This window comes from Oryzias latipes, chromosome 23 (genome assembly GCF_053564925.1).
Source record: "Oryzias latipes strain Hd-rR chromosome 23, Olatipes_Hd-rR_3.1".
NCBI classification, from domain to species: Eukaryota; Metazoa; Chordata; class Actinopteri; order Beloniformes; family Adrianichthyidae; genus Oryzias; species Oryzias latipes.
In genome coordinates, this window is record NC_136259.1 from 18571258 (window position 1) to 18592320 (window position 21063).

At 41.4% G+C, this 21063-nt stretch overlaps 1 protein-coding gene across 2 annotated transcripts in view; it reads left to right on the forward strand.

Annotated features, from left to right (window-relative positions):
- Positions 1–21063, forward strand: part of sema3aa (sema domain, immunoglobulin domain (Ig), short basic domain, secreted, (semaphorin) 3Aa) — a 45765-nt gene that overhangs the window by 8433 nt on the left and 16269 nt on the right. The window contains exons 1-3 of one of the 2 annotated variants that reach the window (XM_004083052.5): positions 3627–4259; positions 15970–16130; positions 17327–17389. In XM_004083052.5, the coding sequence (XP_004083100.1) occupies positions 4154–4259; positions 15970–16130; positions 17327–17389 (330 nt within the window). In that variant the 5' untranslated portion in view covers positions 3627–4153. Of the gene's footprint in view, positions 1–3626; positions 4260–15969; positions 16131–17326; positions 17390–21063 lie in introns of those variants that run through there. The other variant, XM_011491152.4, reaches the window with a different exon arrangement.

Here is a 21063-nt window from a genome sequence, read left to right on the forward strand (position 1 = left end):
GAACAGGAAGAGGATAGGAAGAGGAAGTGCCGCAAAATCAAGGAAACGTTGGCTGTTAGGGCCTTGAACCTAATGTGTCATTTCTGACGGATTTTCTTTGGTACTTTGAGTGGCAACGGCCCTGGGAACAGCAGGGCTGAGGGGTCAGGTAGGATATGAGCAGGGTGGTCTGCAGAAGAAGGTCAAAGGGCAGCGTGGACGAAATACGGGGCGGGCCGTTTCCGATGCGATGAGTAAAACAGACATCAGGGATCACGTTACGCTAATCATTTTCGTAAACGCAGGCACACAACATTAACGGCACACAGGATGAAGACACGCCGTCATATCAGTAACAGCACATTGACACTGGACACACACCCAGACCTTCCTGACGTCTGTCCCCTGAGCTCCGCATCCTCATATGCAGGGTGTCTCATGTCCGCCTCTATTTTTACCATCGGGCGCTGAAAGCCCATGGAAGCTCCTTGTCAATGGCCATCTCATTCCACCGCCAATGGCGTGTCACCATTTATTAAGTCATCATTACTCAGGGACACTCCAGCTGCCGAGGTGCCACGGGGAAAGGGAAAGGGGGTGTTTGCAAATAGATCGGCAACGATAGGCCGAGCTGTTGCTGCACTCCCTGAGGGGCAGCGCAGAGAGACGTGTTCCAGCACATCTCCCTCCCGCCGGTGAATGGATGCAGGTAGTCAGGCTGAGGTGAGTTCAAATAATGCTGATAAATGGAGGCCAGGTCGGGGGATCAGGGCAGACAAGAGAGACAGAGGCTGATGGAGATGTGTCATGTCTGTCCACACTTTGTTCTATTGTGGGTAAACACGCAAAAAGGATGTTTGGACTAGAAGGGTGTTGAGACATGAGGATGCAGACAGCATGGATGCAGATAACTGGACAGGCTCACTGGCTGAGAGTTTGACTTAGAAGATCTATAACAAATAAAACGGCTAACTTCGATCTCAGTTAAATATGACACAATGAAAACTTGGTTTTTAACATGTTTTTGTGGCATTTTTCTAATAATGGAGGACTTACATCAGGAAAATTGAGCTTAAAGTTGCATTTCTGAGAATTTCTTTTGTTTTAATAGTTGTAAATTCAAGATAAAAATGCTTCTTGCGAAATGGGAGATTTATCACATAGAAAATACATCTTTGTAGACATCTACGGTTGGATATCTCCAACATTGCTTATCATATTTGAATTGAATTGAACTGTACTTATCTTACAGGGAGAAATTCACTCATCATGGCAGCCAAAAGAAAGTGATAATAAGTGATACAATTACAGCTGACTAAATATTGGATCAAACAAACAAATAAGTAAATGGATTTATAAATAATTGTGCACAATAATAATCATGCAACAGATTGTGATCACAAGTCCCAATCAGAGATGTGACTGGTAATGTTAGGTTGGGGGTGTGAAGGGCTGTAAGCTAGAAGGAGGGGAAGGGGGGCGGGGTTGCATTCTGCCCTCAGAGGCAGATTTCGAAGGAGCTACTGCCGCTATGCAACAACTATTGTCCTAGAATATGTTTTTTTGTGTGACTAAAGTAGTGTGTTTGCTTGTAAAGCATCAAAAAATTCCTTGTGTGTCGTCAACATCACACGAATGCACAGAATATGACAAATGTTTGGGAGCTAGTGGTTTCGAAAACACAAAACAGCGCTGGAATTCGTGGAATATAGGGGCACCCTCATATGACGAGCACACACTCATGCTTCTTACCACACCAGCACGGCTCCCAGGTTGTTTTGCTTTAGTATCCTGAGGTGTGTGAGTTGACACATCAGCACTCCTGTTTATCAAAGCTTTTATCACCTCACCACTTCTATGTCAGAGGAAGCAGGAGGCACTCACACACTCACACGCACATACTCCCAAAAACTCAGCAGCACCTGTAGCGGCTGGCCAGGGTTAAGAAGAGGGGGGCTTTTGTTTACTCGCCTCTCGGGTTTAAATGACTTTACCAGAAGAAAGATCTGTCTAGCACTAGACAGGTTAACAAGTAGCTTGTGTTTCCCCTAAAGTGTTGGGTTCAATCTGGATAAATTTGCTTTTGTGGGAAATTTTAAACTTGAAGTTATTGTAGCATATTTCTTTTCGGTCCTGGAAGAACTTATCTTTGTGAAAGTGTTAGTTGTTTGTTCAATATGGGATTCCATCATCAAAACCATTGACATTTTTCCATAGTGAATTGTTTTCATGTTTTAAAAATTTGGCGTTTGCACAAACTCTCGTTCTTCATCTACTTAGTATAATTCTGGTCATACAGATGTATATTTAAGTCTGGTTTCTGCGATGTCTGTTGAACTTCTTTCACCCCCAGAACTTTTAAGTACAACTTCAAAACTCAATGCTGCTTAATGTACATCAATAAAATGGAAGAGGAATATTGATTAAATGTTGGAATAAAATAAGCAAACAAACAAAAATATTTTTTTTAAATGGGGATTGTCTTCAGATCAGCAAAATAAAAAAAGAAATGTACAGCTTCTAAACAGGTTATGTGTTGTGTCTACTGCAGGATACCAGCATTAGTTACAAATCTACAAGTGTAGACCAAAAGGCAACTATTTTACCTAAAGCTACTTCACAGCGCCCTCAGCCACACGCGTTCAAGCAACTACTTTCTATGAAAAGCCTTTGTAAACACATATTTCGGGTTTCCACGTTCAAAACTCTTGTTCATACGCTATGCATGTATTAAGGACTATGTAAAAAAAAAAAAAAAAAGGCTGACCTTTCACCAATCAGGGACTCATGTTTAATGGTCATTCTAAAGATAACAACAATTAAAAAAATAAAAAAAGTGTGTTATTTTTTGTCACCGGAGACACCTTCAGCGTTAAAGTCCCCCTTTGATCATCTTTAATTTGTAAAAGTGTTCCCAGTGCTCTTTTAATTATGTCATTTTTAGGCAATGTCAAAAAACAGTTGTATAGTATTGAGCCAGATGGTAGTTTTGGAAAACAAAGACGTTCATGGATCTATTTGTTCATGGATGCATCAGAATGGAGCGGAGCAGGGAGCTTGTGGACCACCGAATGGAGCACCTAAATGACAGCGTTTTCCATCTGCTCTTGATTCACAACAATTTGAATAAAGAAATACCCAGAATTGCAATATTAAGCTTAATTTTCTTTCTGTATGACTTCCATCATGAGAAAAAACCTGCAAATACATGTTGAAAACGAGATTTTCATTGGAGTGGGTCTTTAAAGGGTTAATGGGAATCTACGAAGGCCCCTCCAGCCTGATTCCAAAACTTTTGAGATGTAATTTTAAAGACAAATGTGTGAGAGTTTTGATCACCTCATTTAAAAAATAGAAATTGCACTCCAGCAGGAATGCATCCTTTTTTGGAATGACAGATACGTTTGAAACAGCCTTAAAGCTTTATTATCCCTCCTTGTTAACTATGAAAATGTGGCTACTCATGAAATCAACTATGATGCAGATGGAAAGAGAGGTGGAAGAGTTAAAAGCTGAAAAGGTGATTAAAAGAAGAGAAAGAAAGAAAAAAAGATGACAGAGGAAAAAAAAGGAAGTGGGTGCGGAAAAGTCCCAACCATTTACCTTAACCATACACAGCGCTTCCTTCAGTCCTCCCTCCCTCTCCCGCTCAGCTCTTCCCCCTCCCCTCCCATGGATGGTGTAGCTCTCTCGCAGTCTGGTGGAGCTGCTCACAAGGATAAGAGGGTTGCTGTGAGTGTCTGCTGCAGGAGAAACAGCCAGCTGGACAGGCAGAGATTCAAGAACATTTTCTTTGAGAGAAGCTTTGCTGCTGTGGATAGTGGTTCTGATTTACCTCAACGCCACTCCTGCATCACCCCCAACGCTCAACAGCTGCCTCCACCTGAGGAAGAAGACAGTCAAGCCGGGGGACTCTATATCCTGGACTTCCAACACGGGGAGCCATGTGAGCAGCACCCCAACTTCACTCTGAACTCCCCTTGACAGTCTTCCCTCTGAGCTGGGGAGTGAAACTAGGATTTTGTTTCTCCCCTCCTCTCCCTGGAAACGGGACTTTCAGGGACTGTGTGGAGGATCTCTCCAGGCTTGGGGCACCACATTGGAGGACACTCATCTCAGGGTCGGGCTGTGAGTGCCCCCTGGTCTGGAGGCCAGCCAGCAGCACTCCAGCACCATGGATTACCTGTTTGGGATTGTAGTGCTGCTTTGTGGGGCAGCCCAGCCAGGAAGGGGAGCCGAGCCCAAGCACAATGTACCCAGACTAAAGCTGTCATTCAAGGGTAAGCCCATTTTCTGTCCTCCCTTCACTCCAGGTTGTATAGGATCGCTGCGGTCGCTGGTGCTTTTAACCAGTTTTTTTTTTTTCTGCCCACGGGTATGCTTGTATGCTTTCCTTTTCATCTATTATCTTCCCTTTTTCTTCCTCTGGTCTCTTTCTGCTTCTGTGCTTGTCTCATTCACTCCTCTTGGTCAGCGTATAAAAACCTCTCCTTAACCATTAACTGGCTCTTTTCCTCTCAGCTCCACCGCCTGCTCTTTAGAAGTCACAATTTTCCTTACAAATAGTCAGATTGGTTCCATATGCAGTGGGAGGGCTCCTGTCTGAAATTAAATGTATATAGTGGCCCCTGGATCAGTGCTGTGTGAGTACTGTGAATGGCCAGCGGAGCCTCTGTTTAATAGCTTCTGCCTTAAACCCCCCCTAAAAAATATAAGAAACAAAGAAAGGTCTGCTTCAATCATGCCACAAAGCCCTTTTCTCTTCTTGTCGTTGTGCCGTGAACGGATCAGTTCGGTAATATATTGCTTTAATTGTGTCTCATTTAGTGGGAAGCGCGGGTGGAAGCGTGAGAGTTCCTCTGACGTGCACGTGTGCATTTTTTGACGTACACAGCAAACATGTTATTCCCTCTCCCTCTGTGTTATTTTGAGGGGAGACTGCGGAGCGCCGGTTCTTCCTCTCCTCCTCCTCCTCCTCCCTTCTTCTCTTCGTCCGTCTCCTGTCTCACACCAAATCAGGCTCTTTGTAATTTTTTTTCTCCTCATCTCGAAATAACCAACAACATTTTTGCCAAATTTTGAGATTTCTATTGACAGAAATTATATGACTTGAAGTGTGGTCTTTTCTACCAAATCACACCCTTTGGAAATGTATGGATGGAGTGATTTACAGCGACGGAATGCTTGATTGTCACCCAAGGCTGTGGCTCTTGAGCCCGTTTCAATTTATTTTGGGGCAGATTCAAACGTTAGTCTGGAACGAAGGGGGGTGAATATGATGCTTGTCACTAATTCAATCTCTATCTTTAGACATTTAGGGTAACTTGTGTTTAGAGGCCTGCTATATGACATGCTTTTCATCCTTAGATGCAGCCTAAGTTGTAATTTTGAGGCCAGTGTATTTTCCTTTATCACCCTTTCGGCTCCTGAAATGAGCACAACCGCATTTGTTCTAAACCTAAAATAAAGACTGGGGTTTTCTTTTTTTTTATATGCGATTGAGTGTGGCGACCGTACGGAGATTCATGGAGTTTTACAGCGTGTTGACAGCCACGTGAAGAATGGAAAGCTGTAAAGATTCATAGCTGAACTTACCTGCCGTAGGTCACACATTCTCTGGGCCCCGTCGGTCGCCTCATTCCACACAGTGGATTGACTTTTTGAGTGACGGATGTGCAAACCTGTCGTCATGTATGGCCAAAAAGGCCACATTGTTTGAGTTTTGATTGTGTGTGAACGTTCTTGCTACAAATCACTAGCTGCGTTTACATGAGCAAAAGTAATTAGAAAGGGTTAGCGGCTTCCGGACGCAGGAGAACCGTGTGTCCAGCTCACACAGCGGCTTTGGGGCGGTGTGTGAGCTTTTCAAAGCAGAAATGCTGCTCAGTCCTTAGAAACCCTTCAAACGATCACATGGATTTGTGTTTCCAGTCGTGTCCCGACAAAATAAAGTAATCAAATACGTATGTACAATAACGGCTCTACTGTTGTTTGATCTTTCTTTTTGATGGTTATGACTCCAGCACATATAATATAATATAATTTATGTATCCGTGGGCCTGTTTTGTTTTGTTTTGTTTTGTTTTGTTTTGTTCTGTTTTGTCCTGTTCTGTTGATATGTTTAAAAATAATAAATATATAATTAAAAAAATAAATAAATAAAGGCTGATGTTATTCCCACATATTTACGTTCAGCCAAGATGCAGATTGCGGCATTTCCCACATGGATATTATGTTCATCAAACAAGGCTAATGTTGTTAGCGCGTGTGTTAGCCAAAAAAAAGCACTGACCACACGGATTAAAAATAAAATGATGAGCAAACAGGTGCTTCATAATATTCATAACATTGATAAAAGCACATTTGGAAGATCGTCCCGTATATTACCTAGCTGCTGCATGAATGTATATGGCAGCAAGGTTTGTTTACTGTGGGACTCATTTCCTTTTCCGGTATTTTCAACACTACTGCGCATGCCCAAATGATTCCGACCGAAAGTGTGACCCATGTGAACGTTTGTTCTAATCGGAAAAAAGGTTTTCTGTGCCCATGTACATGGTTGGATTTTAATCCGACCATTGATCCGATCAAGATATTTTGCCCAAGTAACCACGGCTACAGTGAGGACTCAACACCTTCAATTGTGATTTCCTCCTCCTGGACTATAGCAGCGACTTAGTGTGTGTGTTTCCATGCAAAAATAAGTGTCAGGTCTTGTGCTTCCTCATATAATTAAAAACCTGGCTTTATGCACAAGCTGACAGTTTAATGTCTTGTATGGTGCTGCAGAATTTTCTAGAATAACGCGTGATTACCGTCTGCTGCTGTCAGCGTGAGCCGGCGTGGGGCGTGACGGCGGTGTATTGTGCACCACGCTCTTTGTGTGCAGCCGTTCGGAGGGGCCCACAGGTGTTTCATGGCTCCCTGCATGTCTGTCAGGAGATGATTCGCCGTTGACACCCACACCAGCAGAGGGGAGGGAATTCGCTTTTAATGAAGGACAGGTTGGCAGATGGACAGTAGATGGCGCAAAAAAAGGAAGGGAGGCCTGTTGTTAAGTGAAGTGTCACTCATCTCCTTTCCTTGTGGGAAGCCAGCATAGTAATTAAGTCCAATAAACAACAAGGAGGAATCCTCCTGGGAAGGACAGTCAAGTAAGCGACTTGGCCCCTGACGTGGGACTCCCAAGACAATGTCAGGAGTTGGCCCTGTTTATATGAGCATGCAAAAATTCTCATCAAATGGGAGCGATGACAAGCCCCCTAGGAGCTGAAAGTCACACAGAAAAGACAGACAGGCTGCAGTTTGGGGGAACAAGTGGCAGATAGATAAAATGACCTCTCAGGGGACAGGCAGTAGAGCGAGTGCAGAGTAAATGATTTCCCAGTGGGGTCAGTTAGACATTCAGCAAAAAGGTTGCAGCTTCGTGACGATCGCGGGAGTTAATTATTTCCCCTCCTTGACTCAAGTTCTCATGTGATTTCACTCAAGATGACACGATGCATACCTGCACACATCCCATTCCTGAGCATCATCGGTGGGAAGAGTTGTCGTCAGGTGTAACAGTGACCCCTTAAGGTCAGCAGAAGCACGTGCAGCGGCGAGCAGGTGAGAGAAGCCATAACATGACCCCGTTTTCACACATTCCTTCGAAACCCACGGTGGAGCCTGACCTCCTCGTGGCTCCCTTTCATGGGTGGAAGTGACAGACGGATGAATCTGGATCTGGCTTTGAAACTTTCAAAATAGAGGCTCGGTGCGGAACCGCACTGAGTGCAGTCTGAACCGAGCCCCGTTATAAAGCCTGCGTGTGGGCTCGCCACTGAAAATATGTGCAGTTTGTCAAATGTGTGTCGGTTTATCCGTGTGTGCGACTGCAGCTTCTCTGGGCTGCGCGGGCTGCGGCTGACAGAGCGGATGTAGATAATTACAAGGTGTTCTCCCAGTGCCCCAACTTTGGAGATGCCTTCCTAACATCTCCCTCACACACAGCTCCCCCACCCTGCCCTGCAGTTCAGTCTCAGGAACCACAGCACCGCAACGCTTAAGTCCAAGCTTCATGTTGGCTTTCTTTTTATTGTGGCCCAGTACACAAATACCCCCCCCCCCCCACACACACACACACTCATTTCACCCCTCTTTGCCATTCACTCCAGTAATAAAAAACAAATGTCTGTCCTTTTTTCTTTTTTTGTGTTTTCCGTTTTTCTGCACAAACCTGACCACAAAGTTTGTTAAGCTCCAACCACTTCATCCACCAACTGAAAGACGCTTGCTTGCTTGCTTGCTTGCTTGCTTGCTTGCATGCTTGCATGCTTGCAGGACTTTTTTGCTAACACGTCTTGCCCCTCAGATAATTGAGCAATGACAACCGCTCTGTTTGCAAAACAATGAGGCCATTCATCAAGTGGTGGAAAAGGCTGTCACTTTGTTTTTTGAAGAAAACTAGAGCCTCAAATGTCGTTGGAAAGTTTTACGACCTCTCATTTTGCACGAGTAAGTTCTTGTGCGACATTTTTCTTCAAAAATTACACGTAAATATGCTAATGACGTATGCAAAAAGGTCGGGTTCCAATTCGGGTTTGCAATCATTGAATTTTCATGTTTTGCAGTGCGGTGTTCGGGCATGCGTTCCGGAAAGGCCCCGGGTCTTTGCATCTGTGTTTGGGATGCAGGCTTGAGTTACAGCCCGGTGCAGACTGGTGCAGAAGCGCCAGCATGAATGGGTCCCACCACCTGCTAGGTCTTGTCAGTCAGATGGAGAAATTGCGACCGTTCGATCTGAACAGAGTCGTGTTACAAATGAAGGGGGGCATCTTTGCTGAAAGACCGGAGGACTGATTGACAGCGGACAGAGGAACGGGAGTGGCAGACCCGCAGAAAACGAAATTAATTTTTCTGCTACTTCGAGTGACAACGGTGTCACCAAAGATTTTAAGCGATTTATAGTTATAATAAATATTCAAGGTGTTTTAAATCCAACTTCACTGATCATCCTGGTTTAAATGTCACAGTATAAGGTCAACTTGATATAAAACTTCCCAAAAATCTCTGTAATTTACGACTCAGTGAAATGTTTTCTCTTCTCTTTTCCAATCACGGGAGCGGGTAGGGAGAATATATATGAAGACCTTCTATAATATTATAATTTATTACCTGTTTCCTGTGTGAATGTATTTCAAAAGATAATTAAATTTACTACACAAAGATTTGTAACCTCAGAAGAGGCCTAACAAAGCAGAACGCTGTTCCTCACACTTTGGCGTGCTCTCCGCCACACTTTTCCTGGACTGCGTTCGGATCTTGAGCCTCGGCTCATTAATTTGTAATAAAATGGCAGTGCTGACATTCAGATACAGTGTACAGCTGACAGGCTTACAGGCACCGGCTCCAGACACGACCACGGCGACCGCAGTCCCCCTTCCTGAGGCCACAGAGTAAAAGTGGGATTTATAGATGCGCGCATGGGTTATTCCTCCCAGTATAAAATCAAATGTGCAGATTTGCATGAGTGTTTTTTCCCAGACAGCCTGGTTGGGCAGCCTCAGCGGTGTGTGTGTGTGAGTGCGGCAGCCATGGCCAGGCCTCGAGCCGTCTGTGGTCACAGCGCTGGTCTGCGGTCCAGTCAGCCAATGGCAGGAGGAGACGCGCGCTAATGAAATGGTTCCACATTCGAGCGCTTTTGTTGTGTGGGAGCGCTCTCACATTTCTGTTTTCCTTTGCCATTGTTGTCCTCCTCTCTCACACGTTTTCCTCTACTCTCTCAGCTTTTGGTTAATTTCTAAGAGTCTTGTATCGATGCAGCATGGTTTGGGGTGTGGTCTTGTTTTCCACGTCGGCCTCCTCCATGCCAATCCTGTCCTTGGACAAATTCAGAGTTTTAAGTCGCAGTTGAATTATTCATGAGAAGCAAAAATTGTGGTCAAATCAGGCAAATTGGAGACTTCAGCAGCCAGCACGTCAAAAGGCAGATTTTAAAATTTTTTAAACCAAAGCGACTGGAGCTCATCTTAAGACGCAGAGTTCATGGAAACACGCTTTCTGTGAGGTAGCCGGATTCCTGCCAGAGCTGCCACTCACCTGAATGAGAAATCCCCACGCTCAGGTTGTGTTATACAGCCGGTCACCATGGAAACCCACACACACACCTCTGCTACTGTGCTTAGGAGGAAAAGAAAGGGAGCAGGGGGGTGAACTTTTTAAGGCATGTGTGGGTATCCTTGAGCTTAAGATAATATTTGAGCACTTTGTAAGGCAAAGCTCTCAGCAAATTTCCACAGGGCGTCGAGTCTCCTCCTTTTCTGACACCTGTGTTTTGTGGCCGTCATGGGAGCTCAGAAATACAATCCGTACCACACAGGAGAATAAAGAAGAGGGGGACACAATGCTGCATGTTGTGGCCTTTGAAAAAATGAACTTTTCTTCCTGTTTGTTTCTCCACCTCGCATCATTTAAGCAGTCATTTTCCCACTAATAACAACATTTACATCAACAAATTTGTAACAAAAAAAGTATTTCTCATATAACCAAAAATTATCGAACTATTCTGGTTCATTTCTGCAACATATAAACAGTCTGGTAAATCTCAGTCAAGTGTTTTCCCCTGCAAAGCTTTTCAAGTTTCACATCACTCTAACGCATTCAGATAAACACATTTAATGCCCTGTCGCCTTTCTTTTACACGCTTTCATTATTCTGCTATTGCTGGGCTTGTAGGCGTCTGAAGTATCTGCCTGCCTGTGTGGAGAATGTGGGAGTGAAGTGTACTACACAGACAAACGCACTTGAATTTGAATGTATTAGAGGAAAAAACCTTTTGTGAGAAAGGCAGTAGTGTTTTTTTTCACTTATTGGAGTATGACAGAAGAGAAAATCATAATTTATGTGAATGGACTGCTCAGATTTATCAAATTAGAGAACTATTTTTCAACATGTCATTTCTGCTTCCTTTTTTTTGTCTCCTTTGCAATATTTTATTGTAAAAAGGAATAAATGAATCTTTTTGAACATTTTGAATGAACATTTTGCAAAAGATCAGGTTGCTAAAATAAAAACAACTGACAATAGAATTTTGATAAAAGCTTAAAGCATCTCCCTGCGAAAGTTTTTCCTCTGTGTTCAAAACTTTGGAAGGGAAAAGCGAAAAAAGGAATCCCAAAAATGCCAATTAAAAACTCTTGTTTTATGCCTACAGACGAGTCTGATGTGTGGTGCGATCTTCTGCTGTGCTGAACACCTGCACAAATATGACCTAGCTTAGCAGTCTTTCGAGGAAATCTTTTCTTATCTCATTACATTAATAAACCTTTAAATTCAATTTAAATCTGCACACATCGACGAATGACAAACGCAAGAAACACATGAATTACGTATATCACGGGTGTATCACGAAAGGTCAAAATGTCATACATGGAACATGTGGGAAATGTACGTGGTGGTTGTGAGACGTGGCCTTAAGGCCACATTAAACCTTGACCTTAAAAATAAAGGAGTCAGAATTAAAAAAAAATATTTTGGTAAATCCTTTAGTTAACAAAGCAAAGCAGGAAAAAGTATTCAAAAATATAAATAAATCAAAAAAAATAATCTGGTGTTTGGTGCCCAAAAGAATCGCGTGAAGAAAGTTTTCCGTATAAAATCTGAAATTTTTTTTAAGCTTAAATTTATGTATAGTTTTTGCTGTAAATGTTTTCACTTAACTTTGATCGCTGTGCAAAACCCCCTGCATGCCACAGTATCACCACTCTATACGCGTCGCGGGTATTCAGGTTCTGTATTTAGTGAGTTTTCCATCATTTCTCATTACATTTAATGCTTCCCTGGAACCCGAACCAAAGCCCTTACCCCACAGAAATCTCAGGTGTGTTAGCAGGTTGGAGGTGTGGAAGACGAGACGTGTGAGGAGACGGAGAGCAGACATAGGATGTGTGTAACGAGAGAAAGTGAGAAGCTGAGCCTGAACAGGGTTTGTGGGGGTTCGTCTGAAGGGAGTTTGTGTACGGACGCAAGTGTCTAAATATCTACGTGCGTTAGGTGGCGAGTGTAAGCAGACAGTGTGAGGTGAGGAGGTATGTGGCTTTCAACGCACACCAGAGAAGTTGTGCGTTTGGGTCCAAGGACTGCATTAGAAGTGAAAGCTGTTGAACTAAAAATTCGGATTGGATTAGAATCCAGATTAAGACGGCGTGTGTGGCGTTCACTGAACGTGGGTTTGCATGTTTTAAGTTTATAGGCACCATATTTGGATGGAGTTGTGCTGTGAACCCTTTAGCGCTTGCATTTCCAAACGAGCGTTTCTGTGTTTAGGTTGGAGGTCCTTGGGTGCTCACGCCCCAGTTCCTTGCGTTTTTTCCAAACCACAGTAGATCGCAGCCCAGATAAAACCTTCTCTGTGTTTCTATGTGAACAGGCCACCTTGTCTTTGTCAAAGATCTCCACATGTGGAACGACACACAGTACATGCCTGTTTTAAGACCCGCTCTAATGAAAATTGTATTTTTCAACTTGTTAACATGCAGTTTTGGTGGCATTTTACTGATGATGGTGCACATGTAAAATTAAGCTTAAAAATTCAATTCTTAGTATTTCTTTATTCACATTGTTGTGAATTAGGAGCAGATGAAAAAACTGTTTGAGAAATAATTTATTTGTGACGTAGAAAATATACTCGAGCTTTCCTGCACTAATCTGCTCTGCACCGAGGTGGGGAAGTGGGGTTGTTCCACTCAGGATGTCCTGCCTGCAATTTAGAGGTAAACTTATAATGAACTTCTGCCGCTTTGCAGAAACTATGTCCCAGAAAACGACACAAGTTTTTGATTCATAATTAAAGAAAATGCTGGGAACGCTTTAAAATAACCCCAAAACGGATCAGAGTTGGACTTTGAAAGAAAACATTTATTAAAACTTCCTGATTCTGGGCGAGCTCATTGAGCTTTCTTGATTTATAAATTGATTTAAAAGTTACTGTATTTTTTATTATCTGTTGCCAGATCATCCTCTGCATTTTATTTTGAAATATTTTATTTTTTACTATCAAACACTGCCCGACTAAACTTCCTCTGCATCCATTCCTCTGTTTCCGTGCTGAAACATAAATCAAACACTCGTTTAGAGCATATTGCATTTCCATACTCACCTTCTTGACCTCATTTCCTGATTCCACCAAGTTGCATCTTATTGGTGAACCGAGAACAAGGCACTGTTTGATTGGCTGGCTTGAAAAAACCAAACACTTTCAAGGTAAACCTTTTTTTTCATTATTTGGCTTTCCTCGTCTTCAGAATGTGAGCCTGGTTGAGCAGCTTTCCAGTGGTTGCATTTATGGAGCGTGTCAAAACGCCAGCATGTCCGTGTGCATGGAGTGGTCAGATCCACTCAAACCCACACGCATACGCTCAGCCCATCTGTGTTACAGTACAAATTCTCACACCGGCTCCCAACCACAGGCCTCCATTCATGCCCACATCCACCCACTCCGTTTTTCATAGCCTCAAACTAAAATCCAGCTGTCGTCGATGAGCTGCGACCGTCTTTATTAGGTGACGACCACTCCCTCTCGCAGCCCTCGTCCTTCCCCGCTGGTGTCCGTACACTAAGAAATCGTCGAAATGCCACTTCCTGCGTCTCGCCTTCCATCAATACCTTCTTTTATGTGGACACAGATGTCCAAGATCTTACACACTGTGTGTGGGCGCAGATGGCTCCTATAGCAGCCCGTCAATCAGAGCTGTGCGGGGAGATCACAGCCCCCTGGTCTGCACTCTTATATGTATGTGCTGGTTGTTCTATATTATATGTCTATATGTGTTTATGCTGTGTAGTATTCTGACACTGATTGTGATGAATTATGCTGACTGAAGGCTGGTGCTTCAGTGTGCTTTGTGGTGAAGACCCAGAGCATATGTTTTATATTCAGGGCAGCATCCTCTTTAATGTTATTTAGTTGTAAATTAAGATGTTTCTGCTGTGATTATATATATAATGGGTTCTGACAGCCACCCTTGTACCAGTAAAACTAAAGTTGGAGTGCTGCTGTCATTATAAATGAGTGAAAAAAAGTTTCAAAGTTGAGTTTTTTATTTAAATGTTCTATTCTAGATATGAACTTGTGTGTTTATTTAAACATGTATAGCCTTAAAACGCATCATTTGCAATCCTATCCTACTGCACATGTTTTACTGGGCCTGTAGTTACTTTTGACTCATACTTCAGAACCCTGTGGTTACTGTTTGTGTGGTTTAGGAGATGTTTATGCTTTAACTTTTTACAAAGTGTGTTTGTTTGCTCTTATTACATTTTGCTGTGACTTTTCTTCAAACTATCTGTCTGAAATTCCAATTTTTTTAAATCCCGTCTTAGAGATTTTTAGCTTTTTGAACACGTTCTTGTGGCATTTTTTATGGTGGACATGTATAAAAGGGAAATTAACTGCATTTCTAAGCATTTCTTTATTCAAGTCATTGTGAATGAGATGCAGACGAAAAAAATGTGATTGGAAAAAGTTTATATTTGTGAACTAGAAAATACTTGTAGACGATTAGATCCATGTACGTCTTCATTTTCCTCGTCTGAGCTGACATCTGGCTTAGAACTGTACGGCTGGATAGCTCCAATATTGCTTGCCATTTTGTTGCACCTGTAATTTGGGGGTGGGAGTTTGAGAGGCAGTAAGCTGTAAGCGAAGAGCTGGGGATACTCCACACCAACAATCCCTGCCCAGATTTCAGGTTTAAATTTTAATGAACTCCTGCTACTTTGCAGAAACTGTCCTAGCGAACGACTGTTTTTAGTTTTTCTGGTCTAATATGGCATAATCATGAATAAAGGACCACTGGGAACACGTTTAAAATAGATCAAAGAATTATGTTTGGTATTTAGTTGTCTCTAAAAACAGTTTTTATCTGTTTTATGTCCCATTCATCATTAACACAAGTCTACTTTGTAATAATTACTTGCAGACCAGTGGTGAGAATGAAAAACATATGTTCTATTGTGGTCCTGTAAAGTTTAGCAAAAAAAAAGGCATAAGTTAAAATAGTTTGTTTTTTTATGTTTTAATAATATATTATGTTTTTGGCTCAATGTATCCATACATCAAACCATAAGATAAGTTAAATTAGCAGCTGTAAACAAAAACTTTCCTTTTAACCTCAGTTGGGCCCGATTGGCTCACTAAAAGCACCAGAATCCTCCACTTTTTGTTATTTGATACTTGATAAAGTTTATTTTCATTCATAAAAATGTAACTACCTTCCCCAAAACTGCGATCAAACTCAATATTTGGGCTTTGATTTCGTTTTATACCTAATGTCTAAATAATTTGCAGACCAATTCAATTTCTGCAAAGCTGCACTAGATACAGATACTTCCAGACACACTTCCCCACACAGAATCTCCAGCCGTTGCTCCTCACTGTGTATGAATTATTCAGCCAATCACATGGCTGAACAGACTGAGCTGCGTTCCTGATTGTGACATGCTGCGTTCACTTAAAATATCTCACGCTACGCTCAATGGACGCGTGTTGTTATGCAAAAGTTTATGTGAATGCATTTGGGATCTCTAGGATTCACTTACTTACAGAAAAATACCAAGGCTAAGGTGATGCTGTTTTTGTTGTTTGGGATAAATAGAAATTCAACTTTATTTAAAGAGAATTTTCCTGTTTCAGAACAACTTTACAATAAACAAATAAAATAATACTAGTAAAAGCAATAGTAAAAACGGTTATAATAAAAGCCCCCATCACACATTTGCATCATACAAAAAAAAAGGGAGAACAGTTCCTGAAATCAAATCACTACTTGAAAGCTGAGCAAAAAAGCAAAAAAAAAAAAACCCATAAATGATTTCATATGCAGGATATTCTTGTAGCATTTTATGCCATTTTTATCTTTCTTTGATATTTCTGCCTGTTTTCCTGAATTTAAATGTGATTGTTTAGTTGTCTTAATTCTTTGTCAAATTGTTTTCCTTCTATTCTTCCAGAGATGCTAGATTCTAGTAACCTCGTCACTTTCAACGGCTTAGCCAACAGTTCGAGCTACGACACCTTTCTGTTGGACGAAGAGCGAGGGAGACTACTGGTCGGAGCAGAGGACCATATCTTCTCATTTGACCTTGTCAATATCAACAGAGACCATAAACAGGTGAGAACCAGATCTTTCTCTTGTAAAAAGGTTTTTTTTTTAAAGGATTTTCTGCAGCTGGCAGAAGTTTTCTCCTTCGCCTTCTGCCCTCCCACCTCTGTGGTCCATTACTCCATCTTTTTCTCCCCTGCCTTTTTCCTTCCCCGCTGTCTGTCTTTCTCCAGACACGGCTGTCCGTAATTCCATTACTACACCTGGACTGCATTAACGGTCTTTTTATCTGATTTGAACTGCTATCATAGATACACAAGCCTGACACCGAGTCGCCTGCAGGCTGCAGAAAGCTGCGCAACAGAACAAGAGGGCTAAAAAATACATAGTCAATAGAGAAAGAGGGCACGTCTCTGAATTCTTTTTCCGATGCCTCGTGGGAATTTCTGTTTTTTAACATCTTTGTCAAAGCAGGTGATTATCCCAGCTTTTGCATAATTTTTTTCTAAACTCAGATGATCTAAGGAAGAGGCAAACTTTTAAATAAAGATCCACACATTGTCAGAAAGCAAGCAATAATGCATGAGCACGCAGATGCATACATTTGTTTTATCTTTTGACATCTGCGTGGCCAGCAGCTACTAAAGCAAAGAAGAAAAAAAAGGTGCACCCTAGTTTTAAGCATATAACCAATTTGTTATGTGTGACATGTCCCACATGCACTTCATACTCTCCATGTGTTTTTATAATTCATGTGACACTGGGGGCCGTAGATGGATGACTGTTAGATGCGTATCTTCCAAAGCAGTGTTGCACAACCCCATTTCCTTCTCATATTCAGTCACAAAAAAAGATTTGCACATTTTTATGCCATTTTTCAAGCCTAAGCTCCTGTTCAGAGGGTTTAAAATATAAAGTATAATACATCAAGTGTAAAAACTTCCTTTGCCAATGCATTTTACAGAAGCACAAGTGTTTGTTTATTCTTGTAATAATAATAATTTAAAAATTTGGCTGTAAAATCGATTGGTTTGCTGGTGCTGCAAATAAAGAAAACATTTTTGTTGATTGTAAAAAATGTAATTTTCTTTTGATGTGTAAGAATTCTGGCCATTGTCCTGAAATCCCATAAACGTTTTTCTTCTGACTCACCAGATTGACTCATCACCCTGCAGCATTTATGCCACCACTTTATTGAAGCAATATTCTAAACCTCCCCCCTACCTCCGATCCAAACTGAATGTGTCTGTCTCTCGTTTGCGCAGATTGCGTGGCCTGCCACCCCTTCAAAAAGGGATGAATGCAAGTGGGCAGGGAAAGACCTAGGGGTAAGTTTCCTACATTCTCCTAGCTCTTCCATGCAGTGTTCAGGTTTTGTTCCAGACACCTCTGTTTGCTTCAACTACACAAAAGGTTAAAAAGATTGAAGGAGCGGAAAATTGCTTCTGATAAAAACTGCGCTCCATTTCCCCTCGACCATGTTGTAATCTATGTTGACCAAGCCTCAGTGACACCTACAACACAGTGATTGTCAATATTCAGTCACAAGGACAATGATGTTGTGGTGTTGGCTTTACTTTGGGGAGTATGTTTATGTAATTGCGTCAGAGCAAGTGCATTTTTTTGTGGGAGCATATTGTCTGAGTTGGTCACCTGATGGGGCGTGTTAACTCACACTCCGACTTCTGGAAGGGACAACGCCGTCTGTGTGCACACCGACGTCTCTGTGTCCTATCTGATCTCAATTTCATGGCCGAATGAGTCTTGAGTGCAGAGCTGCAGGATTTCTGGGATTATCCAGAATTACAAACATCTTTCTACATTACACAGCTTCCATTAGGCCCAAGCTGGCTTTTCAGGTTTTACTCAAAGTGGGAACTGCACCTTCACTCCACCACATATTGGAAATAGTGCACTCTGCCAGCACAGGACTCAACAAAATGTAGCGGTGAGGTATATGCGTGCTGTAAAAATGTTTACCTTTGAAAATGAGGCAGTGAGTACTGTGCCAAAAAGCCTTGACTAGGACATTACCGAAGTATTCAGAGCCCTCCAACGTGATGCATTTCTCCCAACCACAATTTACAGCCGCAGAGTAGATGTAACAGCTGCCCCTCTCCCTCAGAATGCCTAAGGGCCTTTTTTTATTTCAAGCAGAGCGCCTCCAACATGACCAGGTTGTTGCATTGTGAGACAGTTTACCCAAAGTTTAAATAACTATGTGGGTTTTTGATATTTTTTTTTTTTTGGTATTTGTTGTCATTTCCAAAACCAGTTCTCTGAGAGCAATCTCTGGATTAGTTCCTAGAGTTTCATGTTATCCTCAACTCTTTCATCCAAGCACGTACAAATCTGTCCACCCATTTCTCTGATGGACCCATTATTTTTGCGCAATTGAAAATAAGTCTTGACTTCATCCAGCAGTGACTCATGTGTTCCATATTTAAATCTAAAGTTGTATGTCATGTAAAATAAAAATGACAGTATCCTCTCATTTTTCAAATTTAACTCCTTAAGGCACTTATTTGATCTTTCGTTTTTGCTGTTTCTTTAAAGCTACGTTCACACCGGGCATGCGATGTACATTCAAAAATGCATTTAGCATTTATGGTACACTGGACCGGCATCTCTTGATACTAACGTGTGCACTCACAATTAGAAGAGGCTTGCGGCTTTTTCTTTCAAGGCTCTGTTGCAATATATAAAAGACTCATATAATCCCAGCCAGGCAAAAATTGCAATTATTAATTTCTCCTTCGTGATCACTTTTCTAATGGTTTGTAACAAAAGTCTCCAATAATCCCATTGAAGACTATGCTAAGCAACTAATCAGTTCAGAATAGTCAAAATGTATCAAAATGAATCTAAATGACTCATACATGGTATGTACAGGTAAAGAAAAGAACTGCTTACGTCATTCCATAACCAATACGTCATTATCAAATCCAAGTCCCTGATTGATCAACTGGTTTTAACTTTCAACATGCGTTCAATAGTTGCACATTTTGTACATAGAGCCTGAAAACTAACTTAAAAACTAATGGGAGGTGTGAACACCAGACTTTTGAAGCCTAAAACCTGTATTTAAATAGAATTTCCATTGGATGTGGTTGCTTGAACGAGTGTTTCCGAGCCCACTGTGAACATTGGATGAGTTGTGGTCTGGAACATTACAGGTGTAATTTTATGCGATCCAAATAAAAAAGAATATTAAAAAGGCAACTATTTCTGCATGTCTTTATGAATATTTGAACTTCATATTTCTATGGTGTTTCTATGGTCAGCACAAACACTGAAGAGAGTTGTCAGTCTTCCTTACTTGCTCAATCACCCTGGGAAACCACAGAACTGAATATTATGCTGTTATAAAATTACAGAAGGTGTGAGGGGTGTTTGCAGGGATAAAGCTAGACCTTAGGAAAAAATGTTGTTTTGGCAAATGAGAATAAAGTAATATTTATCCTTCAGCCACAGCATGATACTCAGTGAACAAGAGCCTTTTTTCCCCCAGAGTGATGGACGTATGATGATTTTGGTTTACTTTGCAACCAAAGGTCACAAGTTTGTGACCATTCCACAATCCCATCATAATTCCAACTGGATTCTCACATGATACCATGTCTAAGACTTGAAAATTCCTGGCTGAAATTGGGTTTCACCACAGGATGATGGTCTAAAGTCCTTTGCTTCTTTTACATGATTAATGACGCGACGATTGTTTATGAGCAAGCAAATCACTTTTCACTTGACGCCAACACACAGCAGCTCTTTAGTAATCCAAGCTAACCCCTGTCAGTGTTTAGGTGTGACCGACCCACCGCACAATTGATGAGTCTCACTTAGGCACCCATTAAAAATCCCTTACAGAGCTAAGTCTGGACAGACTTACAGGAGTTGATGAAATGCATATAATAAGAGCGTGAGATTGATGTGCGGGGGGCGTGTGCTCCCACAGTTCAACAGTAGGAAGCACACAGGGTAAAGTCATTAAGCTGCACGGTCACATTATTGTGCACACATGCAGTTTTGAGGTCAGACATAAGACATCAGGGAAGTTTTAGTTTTCTCTCTGAACTCCAGAATAGAAACGCTTGTGTAAACGTGGTTAGCAAATATGGGACGACAAACCACTTTGGCTTTGCATCACCTGAAACTGTAATTTGAAGGGTTTTTTTTTTATTCGTATTAGAAATTAGACTGATCCTAAATCCACTTTTAAACTTCTACTGGGTAATGTGAAGCTGCCACAACCAGCTAACACGTTTGCCAACAGCAAAAAGATAAAAAAGGAAAAATGATAACCTTAGTAATCTGGAACACATAGCCTTTTTAATAATGTTCAATAAAGGCACCTGTTTGTTAACTTTATCTGTTTAGAATGATACCAAATAAAGAAAAAGACATCCCAACTTATAACATTTCAATAAAACAATAGTTAATGAGGCGCACCAACAATGAATGGTATATTTTTTAACTTACGGTATGTCATATTTATGGCACACTTATCTCACACAATAAACCGCATTAAAAAAAGAGTTAGAGATAAGTCTGTCAGTCAGTTTTGACCAACTGCGTTCACTTGTTTGTAACACAAACAGCATACTCACAATACGTCTTGTTTGCAACACATAAAAAACAGACTGTTACCGCTAACATTACTGTGACTTCGCAAACTTCTAACCTTGTAAGTAAGACATAAAAAAGACAGTCCGACATTGATAAACATTAGACCTCTCATCCTCGTTGGCAACACAGAAAAACACAGGTTACTCTATTATAATATTTTTATTTTATTTATTACTGCTGTTAATAAATGCCAAACTTCACTGTTTAGCGAGAACTCATCAAAAAACAATAAGAGCTGCAACTGTTTCTGTTGAAGGACATATTGAAGAGGTTACTTTTATTTAGTGGATTCAAGCTGATGTCATTTTTTTTATTTAATTTTTAATTCACTGGGAAATCATCACATCATCAAAGTGAAATGTCTGTTGAAAGGACC